The sequence below is a fragment of the Nilaparvata lugens genome, chromosome 1 (genome assembly GCF_014356525.2).
Source record: "Nilaparvata lugens isolate BPH chromosome 1, ASM1435652v1, whole genome shotgun sequence".
In the NCBI taxonomy this organism is placed as follows: Eukaryota; Metazoa; Arthropoda; class Insecta; order Hemiptera; family Delphacidae; genus Nilaparvata; species Nilaparvata lugens.
In genome coordinates, this window is record NC_052504.1 from 57,891,826 (window position 1) to 57,905,833 (window position 14,008).

The 14,008-nt window shown below is 35.1% G+C and overlaps 1 protein-coding gene across 4 annotated transcripts in view; it reads left to right on the plus strand.

The window, feature by feature from the left end:
• LOC111051413 (ubiquitin-conjugating enzyme E2 J1) overlaps nt 1–13,109 on the plus strand; it is a 29,764-nt gene extending 16,655 nt beyond the window's left edge. For all 4 annotated transcript variants that reach the window (XM_039438006.1, XM_039437996.1, XM_039438001.1 and 1 more), the window contains 2 exons: nt 3,320–3,446; nt 5,046–13,109. In XM_039438006.1, the coding sequence (XP_039293940.1) occupies nt 3,320–3,446; nt 5,046–5,318 (400 nt within the window). In that variant the 3' untranslated portion in view covers nt 5,319–13,109. The remainder of the gene's footprint in view (nt 1–3,319; nt 3,447–5,045) is intronic.
• Nucleotides 13,110–14,008: the final 899 nt, after the last annotated feature.

Genomic DNA, 14,008 nt, shown 5'->3' on the forward strand with positions numbered 1-14,008 from the left:
GTCGATTCGTTTGGAATTTTTTGAGAAATAAATAAAATATTGGTATCTGAGATCATGAATGAAGTATCATCCGCATATTGAAAAAACTGATCTATTTAAGAAAGCTGATAAATCATTCACATATTATAAATAACGTTGGGCCCAAAATTGAACCCTGAGGAATACCAGAAATTATTATAGAAGCCCACTTCGACTTGAAAATGTTCTGTCCCAAAGAAACTTGTGTGTATAGCCGCCTTTCATTCAGGTAAGACTTAAACCATGCCAAAGATGTGTCCCAGATACCATAATTTTTCATTTTTTTTCAATAAGATTATCAGTTTCACGCAATCAATGGTCTTTGATAAATCAAAAAATTGGGCCACACACTGATTTTGAGGAGTCAAACCAAAGCCACTCAGCCCTTTGGTAAAGCCAAATTGTGTCTTGCTTAATATTCCATTTCTCAGCATGAAGTGTAAAATTTGCTCATTTGCTGCCTTCTCAAAAAGTTCAGAGAATGCTGATATGATTGATATTGGCCTATAGTTGCTGAAGTTTATCCTTTCACCTTTTTGAAAACCGGCTTGATAAGGGTTAACTTTGATTTCTTAGGGAATACTCCTTGAGAGAAGGATTGATTTAGAATAATAGAATTATTCTATTTAGAGGATCCGTCATAATATCAACCAAAAACTTGAATACTTCAACAGGAATATCATCCCAGCCGGCCGAATTTTTGTTTTTAAGGACGTTATCAGCTTTTCCACTCTATGAGGAGTTGTCATTGAGGAACTGAACTTCGAGTGAAGACAGTCAATATTAATGGTGACCAATATGGAGTTGCTAACCCGACTGTAGCTAGAGGGTATATTGATGAAGAAATTGTTGCATTGTTAGTTTTGTCAGAGGCTGTAATAAAAGGGAGATTGTTAGATTCCTTTTCATTTCTATCAAGTTCTGACTTCACCAAATCCCTCAAGATAGCTCAAGATAGCTTCATCTTTGTTAGCCTCCACAACTAACTGTTCATTATACCTTCTTTTGGCTGAAGCAATTACTTGTTTGAAAATCCTGTTGTAGTTTCTATAATAGTTCTTGAAATCTGGGTCCTAACTAGTCAAGTACACTTCATGCAGCACCGTTTTTCTTCTGCTGGATACAACTGTACTCGCAGTGATCCAGTCTTTCTTCTTGCTCACCCGAATTGATGAGGTTTTAAACACCTCATAGAAATGGAGAAAAAAGTCTCCAAAGAATGAATAACAATTTACTTCAACAGAGAATGATTTGTCGAAACCCCAACAGACATCGCCAATCCTCTTTCTAAATTCTTTCATTTTCGTCAATGAAAAGTTCTTCTTTCTAATCATTTCAAGCTTTGGGCCTCCTATTTCATTACTATTGATAGTTGGTAGTAGCAGCCTTAAATGATCTGAAGCTCCCAAGCTGAATACAAATTCCTGTGAACCACCTCTATCAGAAACTCTAGAAAATACATTATCTATGCAGGTTTAAGACTCAGATGTAACTCGGGTAGGTATATGAAAACCAGGACGCATTCCATTAGACTTGAAAGTTTCTATAAGAGCTCTGGAGGCACTGAATTTACAAGAGAGTTGATATTAAAATCGTCAGCGGAAACTATGTTATTGTATCTTTTCTTCCCTATACCAATCGTTTGGAGAAGTGAATCCAGGATTGTCAGGAACTCTCCCTCATTCTCATGTTTGGGTATTCTTTATACTGAAATAGTAAGTAGCTTACAACTTTGAATCTTTAAAAAGATGCCTCGAAAACTTTTCCCTTACAGAAAACATTAAGGTCATCCCTGATTTTATACTCAATACCTTTGGCAATTAAATTAGCTGAACCACCGCTATCGGCTGCTTCTTTTCCATAAAAATCAGCACAATTAGCCCTGAATAGATTTTCAATGCTAGTTTTTCTCAACTAATGTTCGTTTTAACATATAAAAGGGATGTACAGTGTAAATTGTTGAAGGAAAATTTGAAGGCTCTCCCGATTTCTTACAAAACTCTGTATATTGAAGTGCAGCAAGTTTGGGTGATTGTTAATAATGAGCTCGGTCTGGGAACACAAAATTGTTCCAGTTCCAGTGGTAAATTGTTCAATCACGTGACTGGTGCAAAATGTTCCCATGGGACGCCATTTCAAAATCTTTGGTTCAAGCTTTTGGTGCGCACTTATGAAGTTGATTTACTCTAAAATGTGTCATTTACTAGCTGCGTAAATGAACAAAGGCTGCTTTACAAACATACCGCCTAGAAAAGTGTGCATTTCTTTCACTCCATTACTCTAAAATTTTCTATAGAGAAAAAATAATTTAACAAATGGTTATCAGACATTATTTTGTTGGTTATGTAATCTATGGCTATCTTAGACCATTTCTATACTGGTCTAAGATGGCTATGCTATGGTAAACAAACAAGGTATCAGCGCATGCGCAGAGAAGCAAGCAGACTACAATTCAATCGACCAATGAGAGCTCTTCTATTTTAAACTGTCACAATTTACCAGGCTTCGACTGTGGGGCAGGAACTTGGTACTGGAACTGGTTTCTGGTACAGAATCTGTCAAAACTCCTCCCATGCGACGCGGAACTTTTTACTGGGTAAATTGTGAATCGGACAATTTACCACATTTCATGTTCCCAGAACGGGCCCAATGGTTGCATCAAAGTCTCTGACATCAATAAACCTTCCCTTCAATTCCGGCCTTTGGCATCTCTGAGTTTAGTTCAGCTGCAACACTTCCTGCCCTTAAAAGTAAGTGATGTGGGTGGAGATGATTCTAGATTTGAAATCTTTTTCAAATTTTACTCACTCCAACAAAATTCGAGTACCGATTACAAATCTTCTGCATTTCCCTGTATATCCTCTGATTTTCGCAGTATATCAATTTATCCATTCATATTTATTTCGCCACTCTGCTCTGATTTGCACAAGTCCCCGGGCTACACTATTTGTATTGAACAGTCAATTCAATTTCACTGGATTTTGTCATGCTGAAGTATCATCATATTTGAGCACTCATTTAATAATATCAAATCATTTATGTCAATAAGTTTTCTCATTTTTAATTGGCCCACTATTTCAGCTACTTAGGCCACTCACTATTGAGACGTTGATGTATTTACGCTAAAGTTATGATCGTTTTTGAAAGAAATTTTAGTTTTATAGATATAGTGCTACATTTCTTGAAATTTTTTCTCATCTTGCATCTGAGAGAGGAATCGTAAATCTAGTCTTTTGAACTGATTTATTACTATTTCATTCATGTTGTCAATAAATGAATTGATGCATTGAATCGGTTGCAGATCACAGTCATGGAAGTGCGATATCTGCGGAAAAATGTCCGATCAGCTTGACAAGAGCATTGACAATAGTAACAACAGTGCCATAACACCGGATGAGTCTAATCTCATAAACAATGTTATATTTAAGGTGAGTGACCAACTGACCACTGTGTTGAATAACAACAGGATGGAGCAGTGATGATTACTTCTTAGTTTTTAGCCTTCTTAGTTTGTCCAGTTGTCAATATACGATGCAATAAGACCATATAACTAATTTCTCTCTTTTTTATTCTCTTCTGATGAGTAATGTAATATCCTACAGTGCAAAGCATCGCTTGCTTTACACGAATTTGCCGCTGCTATATTATTGTTATTTGTATATCTAGAGTGAAAAGGACTGTTTTTCTCCCTGATGGAAAAGTTTGAAGCCCGAGGCGAGGCCGAGGGCAACAATTTTCCTGAGGGAGGAAAAACATTTTTCACTCGTGATATACAGAACATTTTTCCTCCACCTACATTTTCATAAAAACTGCAAATAAAATAATTTTCAAAAACGTACGTGACCAAACAATGTGTTACAACATAATCTAAAACGTAAACAGCTGGGCTGGCTTGTAATCGCAGTTCTCCGCCGACAGCGCTATGTGCTATCTGTCGGCAAAAGTTGTAACAACAATGGCCGCCACAACTACAACTATGATGAAGTTCCCGTTTCAAATTTGATTAGTTAATGAGGAATATTCGTTGGCTGGTATTTTGAGTAAAATGGAATATAATAAAATATTTATACATTTTTTTAGTAAAGTGATATGAAGTTTGTAATAATTCTAGCATACAAAAATAAATTTCATATATTGATCAAATGTCTGGTTGAGGTATTGAATTTAGTTGGTTTAATGACTACTCTATATGCTTCCTCGTCTGGGCTTAGACCTTAAAACTATTTCAAATGTACGTTTTTAAAATAGAGATGCTTTCCATGTTATTTAAATGGAATTAATTTTACGCTCTAGGGAGTTTTCCTGTGTTTTCCTCCCGAGAGCGAAAAAGTAACACTTTAGTATTATGTTCCAGGGAGTAAAGTAAGCACTTTGGACAGGAGGTGGAGGAAAAATAACTCACTCTATATTCTCTCTAGCACTCAATTCCAACCACTTCTGCTGAAAATCCGGAATTTAGTACCACCATTAGTTTTAACTTTTCTACATTATTCACCCAAATAATATATAACTTTCTTCAAAATACAAATTATACCTGTTTATATACGACAGGTAACTTCTATTTTGGTACAAACCGCATGTAGTTTCGTCCAGTTTAACGATGACAGTGACTGTCATTAGTTTTGTTTTCAAGGATTTAAATGATTAGAATAAACAATAAATTTTTATATTATTGAAAAATTATATTTTTAACGGGAGGATATCATTTTACATTGAATTTTATAATTGGATATTACTTTACTGATAAAGTATTACTACTCCAGGACACCCTGGGTGAATTTACAAAAATAACTAATCCTGAAAACGCTGCACAATGCATGAAAACAATAGGTTATTTTTCAATAATGTATTTCAATTCCATTGATGTCATGCATTATACAATAATACAATATTTACACAAGTCAAATACATAGTCACATTTACATTGGTACATTGCATTGTAAAATATATTAAGATATTAAAATGACAAAAAATAATTCAATACGATGACAAGTTGACAATGTATTGATGTATCTTGATTTTTACAGGGAGAAGAAACTTCAGACAATAATAGAAAAGAAGCAGTTACCGAAAATAGTAGTCAAGTTACCGAAAGCCTTACCCAAACCAGTTGTGCAGCTCAAGAGGCTGCTTCTAGCAATAATGCAGCGCAACCGCAACCAGTGGCAGCTGCTGCAAACACACCTGTTCCAGTTCCTCCGTTATCCAATCTGATCTCAGACTCCACATCAAATCTGCTCATCACAATCCTGGTTGCAGTAATTGCGTTCCTCATCTATCGCCGAATCTTTCTTTTGTAGACATCCAAAAATACAATCAAACATAAACAATATATTACTATGCTTTCATTTAGTTATTACTTTATCGGCAGGCGGTGCAAAGGTATAAATGAACTTTCATCAGTTTACTTGGTGTTGTTTATGAACGACTCTTAAGAACAACTTTAGCCAAACATCTTTTCCTAGCAACCAATTACAGGTACCAATCAGTAACTTATTCTAGGAGTTGGTTGTTGGGCAATCAAAGTGTGATTAGCTAAAAATGTTTTCTGAGGCCTGTCTCATAAAAATCCACAAGTCTTGAAAAATGGCTAACATTCTTGTGTAATCACTGGACAGGCATTATTCTATAGGCGTGTTTACATTCCTAGCCTAAAAAAAAAACATCACCTTAGGTGGTGAATTTATACGAATTTCAGTTGATCACTAATCAGCTGTCTGGGAGGGTCTCAGTTGGTCGAAATCTCACTTTGTCAGGTTCCCGTTGCCAACCACCAACAGTAGGATAAAAAGAAGGACTTTAGTCCTCCCTACCTCCAAGGACAAGGTCAAAGAAAAAAATAAAATAAAACATTAAAAAAAAGGAAAAAATCCATAAATATCCGAGAGAAGGAGAAAATAGGACATACTTGGAAAAATGGAAGTTGATAGTGGGGTTATTGGGTGGGTATGTATGGGAGGCCTTTAGCCAGCAGAGATCATTATGACTTGTGTGTCTGATTGTGCTACAGTGCGCTATTGTGTCAAAATCAAAGTAAGTAAACGTTCATGGTATTTAATTCAGTTTGTTTCCATGTGGAATAGTTCAGTTTTAGTGTTAACAATAGTAGTTGCTAAAGATATCTCCCTCACTCATGAAAGAGCCTATCAGTTTTCATATTCTCAGAGAAATGAGTATTTATGTATCCATGCAAACACAATAGTATAATGTGTAGGAAGCCCACTTATCATAGACTCCCAACTTATACAGCTATTATGACTAGACAAATAATATGTAGAGTCATTGATTTAATTGTGCTCTGGCCACCATTTACTCTAATCACCACCACTTACTTTATTTGGTCGAGGTCAAATGAGTCACATGGTTGTTGCCGGTGAGCGCAGTGCTCACCATTGGTTTTTGCAATCATATTTTCAATTTTACATGTAATTTTGCATGGAAAACCTCAATATTCATAATACAAACAATCCATTTTACATCAAAATAAGTCATAGAAATAGTAGTTAAATGATATTATTACAGTAAAAGCATGACCATTGGAAAAAGATTTGTTTTTGTAACGAAAAATTGATATTTTTCAAATTCAATCATTTTCTAGTCCTGATGAGTTCTCTCTCATCTATTTCATCTTCCTCAATAGCAAAGCCATCTCCTAGATTTTCAAATATATCGACTTGTAACCTCATTCTCCCACGGAACCAGTCTTCATTTTCAACCTCATCATCAGGTATAAGATGATTTAACATCCTGGAAACAACGAATCTAGGCTCTATCTCAATACCATTTTCAAATCCTCATGGCTTCCAATGGTACTTTGGTCTTGATCTTCCTCATTACAACTCTATATGCCAGGCCCAGGGGTCTTCGTTTGACTCCTGAACAATGGCTCTCCAAGATGCCCTTTTACTTTCTCTTATCTTAGAAAAATATTATCTCTCCATGACTTTGTATTCAACCGAGATGTATGCTGGGTCAGAAATTGACTGTAGCAGTCTGCGTTTTCTTCTTACAGCTCTTTCCATACAGTGTGTTCATTATTCCACCATCTTGTGGATTTGTGCTTTGAGACTCTCCTTCCAAGCACCCGCTCACATACCAAAGTTGAACAATTCATGAAATTAGTCACAGCAACATCTATCTGAACATCCAATTGAAGTTCCTCCATTTGATGCACAATCTCTCTTGATAATCGAGTCCAGGCAGCATTTCTTGTGTTGAACAGTTTTTCAGGCCTAACGCCGTTCTGTGGTCTCTCTCCATGCATTTTGATGCTGATTTTGCTTTCTTCCTCTGATTTTATTAGGCAAATGTTCGTGTGATGAGTTATTTAGTCAAGAACCATTTCTGGGAAAAAGAGACTCCAAGAATCTTTTATCGTTTTACAATTTTTTCCAGGGAGCTGAAATTTTACCAGAATATTTCTATATTTTCAGAACCCTACTTTGTAAACTGTGGAAAATTTAAAAAAGTTTGGTGCATGAATGGGCACGTAATATAAAATCAAACTTGTAAACCTCTTCATGTTTACCCAATCCTACTATCAATTTCTCTCTCTCTCTCTCTCTCTCTCTCTCTCTCTCTCTCTCTTAATTCGAGGGTTAAAAGTCATAGTAGCGTATCTACAAAAACCCAACTTTTCAGGAGAGCAAAAAACAACTATGAGTTCACACTCCCTCACTATTTCTGAGGTCTGTATTAATTTCAACAACCTAGAATTCACATATCAATGTTGTATGAACCTTGTGCTTCTACCAGTGCATTCATTTCGATGAATTATTGAAAATTCAAATTAATAAAATTGAAAATGAAATTTTCTAGTTACGCTATTATGACCGTAATCAATTTCCAAAAATGTATCATTTTCTGGAGATAAGCTATTCTGAGAGTGATCAGTTATGAATAATAACAATTAATTAAATTGTTCCATGTATTTTATAGATGTTTATTGGCATTCAATAACAAAGTATGAGTGATATATGATAATATATAAAAGTATAGAAAATCACAGGTGCCTAATAAGTAGGTACGGCATTATTGAAGGACTAGAAAATTAAGTACTGAAATGAAATTATAATGCTCTGAGAATAACAAAATATGAAACAATAACATTAAAAATAAATTCGAAAATTCCAGCCTCTTCAAATGACACTTGAATCAAACTCGAAAATGTTACTATCTTCAATGACTACAGCCTATAGATATTTATCACCAAAACTCATCATTTCTCAACGTCATTTTCTTCAAAGGACTGGATAAGTGAATACTGAAATACAATTAAAATACTCTGAGAATGACTGAAAATCACATAATATTATGAAACAATAACACTAAAATTACATTGGAATCTCTCTCAATTATTCACTCTCTTCAATGAATATAATAGGCTATTTATCACCAAAGCTTATCATTTTATGCAGGTGGAAATACAGGTGGTCCATAACAATGCTCTCATAGACCATGGCAATTACAGACTGTATTGTAATAGGTCTATAGTTTCTTACACCACCTCGATCTCCAGATGTGTATATAGGTACCAAGAAACTGTTTTTGAAATCTCTGGGGAAGACACCAAGCTCCAGCAAGGCAGAGCCAGTATGGCCAGGTGAATGGCCAGAACAGAAAAACCTAATTACAGGAAGGGATATTTCATCAGGCCCAGTTCCTCTGCCAACATTCAGAGCTTCCAATCTGCGTTGAATATTGATTGGAGTAATGCAGCAGGATGGAACTAACTGGTTTCAACGAAAATCAAATGTCGGGACATTAACCGTGTCCTGCACAAAAATAGATGAAAAATAATCAGCGAAGAGTTTACACTACTTATCAACAGGAGTTGCAGCACTTTTTGTGTCCAGTCTCATAAAAGTAGGTCTGGCTGAGCCTTTTCTCAAACCATCCACATGAGTCCAGAAAGATTTAGAATTTGTCTAAAAAAATTCCTCTAATCCAAGTAAATAGTTATTGTAACACCTTCTTGTCAAAACACGACATTGATCCCTCAAATTGCAAAAAACTTCATAGAGCTGATTACTACCAATTGCCTTATACTTTCTATGAGCAGTTTTCTTGGCTACAATCAATCTTCTCGATTCAATGGAACCACTTAGGGAAACTAGAGACATGAACCCTTCTCATGAGTGTGAACCTCTTGATGGTCAAGCTCATATACCTACAGAAATTACTGAAATGTTCCTCAGCTCTAATGTTATCATCAAAATTTGCAACTGGGTAACGCATATTCTGAAACTCCAAAAATATGGAAGCTAAATCGCACTTGTGAAAATCAGATATTTGTTTTACATAGCAGGGTTGTGTCCACCTCCTGTTCCAGGAATATGTGATGAGTGCCTTTGAGGATGCCTGCCAGGTCGATCGTCTGTATTTAGACCTCTCAAAGGCCTTAGACAGAGTTAACCACTCTCTCCTGGTTGCCAAACTGGAGGGTTATGAGGTGCATGTGTCATGCTCAAGTGGTTGAACAGCCATCTGAGGGACAGAACTCTGATTGTCAGATATGAGGGTCATATGTCATCTCCTTTCCTGGCTCCCTCTGGAGTCCCTTAGGGATCCCATTTGGGCCCCCTCCTCTTCAACTTGTTTATGAACAACATTAAAAGCTTCATATCATCCATGTTTCTAATGTATGCTGATGATGTCAAGTTATTCTACAGGGTATTGCAAGACTTGGGACATGAATCTCTGCAGCATTCTCTCAACAACTTTGATTTGTGGTGCCTTGATAATGGTATGGCTCTGAATGTAACCAAGTGTGTTGTAATGTCTTTCAAGCATGGAACAAGTATACTTGATTCTTAATACTCCATGAGAGGCATTCCTTTGAAAAGAGTATGCAGTTTCAAGGACCTTGGAGTGACTATGACTCAGTCTCTTAGCCCACTGGATCACATAAGTGTGATCACTGGAGAGGCTAGATCTCTCCTTGGCTTTATATTTAGGTCCACCAGGGATTCTAGTTCTCCCGAGAGTCTCTTGGTTTTGTTCAGGGCTCTTGTTCTTCCAGTGTTGGAATATGGCTCTATTATCTGGGCACCATACCATCTGTACCAGATTAACCTGCTGCAAAGTGTGCAGAGACGTTTCGTGAAGATGCTGAGCTGCAGGATGGGTTTCAAGTACTTTGAAGTTCCTGTGGAGGAGATTAGGGGACATTTCCATCTCCTCCCTTTGGTTCTGAGGTGGGAACACAACGACCTGGTCCTTCTTTTCAAGACTGTCAATGGATATTTGAACTGCCCTGAACTTCTGGCTAGTATCAACATCTGTGTTCCAAGAGGAATGTGCTCAAGGTTCCATTTTCCGCAGATGCTCTCACACAATACAGTACACAATACACTATGCCTATAATAGTGGGCTTTCTAGAATACTTCACTCTGGTTGTGAGGCTGCTGCAGCTGACGTTGATTTCTTTGGGGTGTCCTTGGGCTATCTCAGGAGAACTATGAAGAGATCCCTGCATGTGTGATTTTGGTGTTCCCTTCCTTGTTTATGCCCCTTGTGGTAAACTTCCATGGGCCTTTTCACTTATATATAATATTGTATGTTAACTATGATTCATTCTGTATTCTAATTTTTGTCTTTTAAACTATCCACATAGATATTTTTTATTGTTGTATATATTATTATTTATCTATATATTCTTTGCTTGTATCTCTTTTTATGTGAAATTTGTGTTGTACCGTTGGAAGTTGAATGAATAAATAAATAAATAAACTTTCTTCCAACTCACAATAATCAGTTTCCTTCAAGCATTTCTTTGCCAACTCACACGAAAAAAACTCCTCTGTTTTTCGTGATCATTGATCAGAATAAAACACAAACAGGGAAAAATACAGAAGCTAGTCTGATTATCTTGTTAAATCAAGACTTATGGGCTATGAAAGTTATGTTAGCATTGATTTTGTGAGCTTTTTCGCGCTCAAAGTTACTGTCACACTAGCGTAAGTTGACACATAAGCTATTATGTAGGTCACTAACTGAAGCGTAACTGAAGATAAGTTTTTGTGTCATTCAGTTTTGTTCAAGTCAAAGAAGCGTAACAGAACATATGCTTTTGTGTCATTTATTTCATCACTCGATTGTAGATACGATATCCACTTATCTTTCCAATGGCTAATACAATGAGATAAGCGTGTGTGTCACTAAATAGACCATGAAAAGTTATTTAGATAGGTCAGATAAGCTAAAAAACGGAATTTTGTAGATACGCTACTATGACTCTAAACCCTCGAATTTGAGGGTTAAGTGTAAGAGAGGGCCGGATGCGCCCTAACTTCGCCCTCCTATGTTCTTAATAAAGGCAGCTAATCAATCATTTAATCTCTCTCCGATATTTTTAGATTTCTTTTAATCTTTTTCAATTTTTTTTTATTTATTCATTTTTTTACCTTGATGTTGACTTTGGGGGTAAGGAGGACTTTGAATCAATTGATGCGTCATCAATAATGCGCTAAAGACTTATTTTTTTATCCTACTACCAACTACCAAGTTCCTGTCCACCACCTGTGGTGGTCATTTTTGTTGAATGCTCTTTTCATGTACTGTATATAGGGAGTCCTGATGTCCTCGTTCTTCTAAAACAGTTGTTCCTGTTCAGAAGTCTTATAAAATATAGTAATTAGATGGTCAAAATTACCTTTATATAAGAATAAATAGTCGATTCCCTTCGCCTAGAAAAAATTGTTTTTCAAATAACTTGATGTACTCAAACTTGTCAAGTTCCATACGTTCCAAGATTTCCTGTCAATATTTTCTATATTTATTTTTCAATTTTCACTAAATTTTCTACAATATAATAGATCCCTTTAATCTGGACCGGATTAAACAAAGTGTAGACTACTCTTAGGTTTTTCTCAAACATACTGTGGGATAAGGAGCACGTTTGCTCAGTATGAGAGCTTAAACTTTATTCTAACATATTTTAGATTGAATCAAGCCATGCATTTATCAATAATTATAATGTGATACAGTCATAGTTGAAACCAATAACTGTTCCGATTAATTTTAAACTTATAATGATTGTGTAAACAGCTCAAGTGCTGGGTTTCATTACATCATTGATTAGTGTGGATCATCTAAGTTTAAACGAAAATAGATCAGCTAATGGATAAAATTTGGATAATGGATATTAAAGATGTGGAATATTATAATTAATGTAACCATTACTTCTTGTAATCCTAGATTAGCGTTAAACTTTGACTGTGCAGTGTTCATAATTATAACCATGGAATAAAAATAGAGAAGTACCTATGTTTGGTACCATTCTTATCTATGATGTAGGCCTGACTCGACTCAGGTGAGATCGATCAATACGGAGTCAGTGCAGTACATTGCTTAGTATACCCAAGTATACCATTTCTAAGTATAATTATAGACAATATTGATCCTAGTTGGTGCAACCATGAATACGAATGTTAACTCAAACCTTGACCAGAATAAGGTTTTGCCATAATTGAAAACGTATTTATAGCTGAAATTTCTTGAAGAAACTGAATTCCTTGGAAGGTATTTCCCCAGCTACCGCTACTATTATTGCACCGCCTAACTGAGATTGGTTTTTGCTTTTATTTTGTGATTGTGTGATCTCTTCTATAATCTGTATTTTTCTGTAAAATAAACTATAATAATAAAAATTTACAATGATATATTTTTGAAGTTGAAATGAAGTCGATCTGTACCAGTATAGTAACCAAAATAATTCAGAGAGGATGTTCAAACTCACTCTGACGTTGTTTTTACACGATGTTTGTCGATAGACTAGGGAATAGTAAACTAGACTATCCATTGGCACATGCCATGTTATTGTTTTCATGTTCAGAACACTATGATATCAATATTATAATAGCAGCGATAAGCGCTCTAACAATTATTAGTATATCATTCAGTTTGGTTTGGGCAACCTCTTTGCTAATAATAATATAATTTTTTGTGTACATTTAAAATATGTTGCATCAAATAATGATAATATTGGAAAAAATCTTATCAATCCAGTTGGTAAGTCTGTCATTCGATTGGTGATAAAGTAAATTGTGTATGGTTTGTAAGTATGCAATAAATAATATAATTGTTGTCAATGCTTTGTTTATTTAACCTATCAAATCGTGTATATTTATCAAATTCTTTTCTTTGCTCAAGTCATTTCAGCTCTACAAAAATTGACTAGGGTTTATTATTTGGTTATGCGATAACAAAATAATTTGCATTTCAATGATGCATTATGCATAGAAGGAGCCTCTTACATGAATAAACTTTATTCATTCTCCTCCTTTATTATGAAATTTGAATTTCATAAAACCGATCCCTGTTGATTTTGGAAGCACCGGTGCAGTAACATATAAAAATAAATTAAATTAGCAGGAGTGTATTCAGTAAATCTACAATAATTCCAACTCAGGTACAATTTTATTCAATAAATTGCCTTTACAGCCATGCTTTGACATATTCAACATTAATTTTTGATAATAGTTTTATCTATGCAATACCGTAACAAAGGAACTCTAAGTCTAAGTAATGCTAGAACATAATAACATAACTTAGTATTTATAATAATTATCAACAAATAAGGTTTAATCAATGGTTGACAAGAGTAATGAATCGCCAAATAAATTATAATTAACAAGAATTTGTCAGGATTTAACACGAGAAATCCTTCAATTAAATTAAGATACTCTATTAAAACATTGTGAATATTAATAATTTATTTCGCACATTGATAAATTAATTGCCTAGCTTTGGTTAATCTCTATAATACATCAATTTTGAACGGAATCATAATGGGGATAATATTCTACCACGATCAAGACATTCTAACACTCAACAACTCACATTAATAATGTTCATTATGCTATTTAATGTTTCCTCAGACATTGTAATAATAGTAGTCAAAATATAATCAATTCATTAGAATAGTAGTTCTAAAAAAGTAGGTAATGCAAATGGGATGCCATTCAAGTATTTTGAATGACTGCAGGTT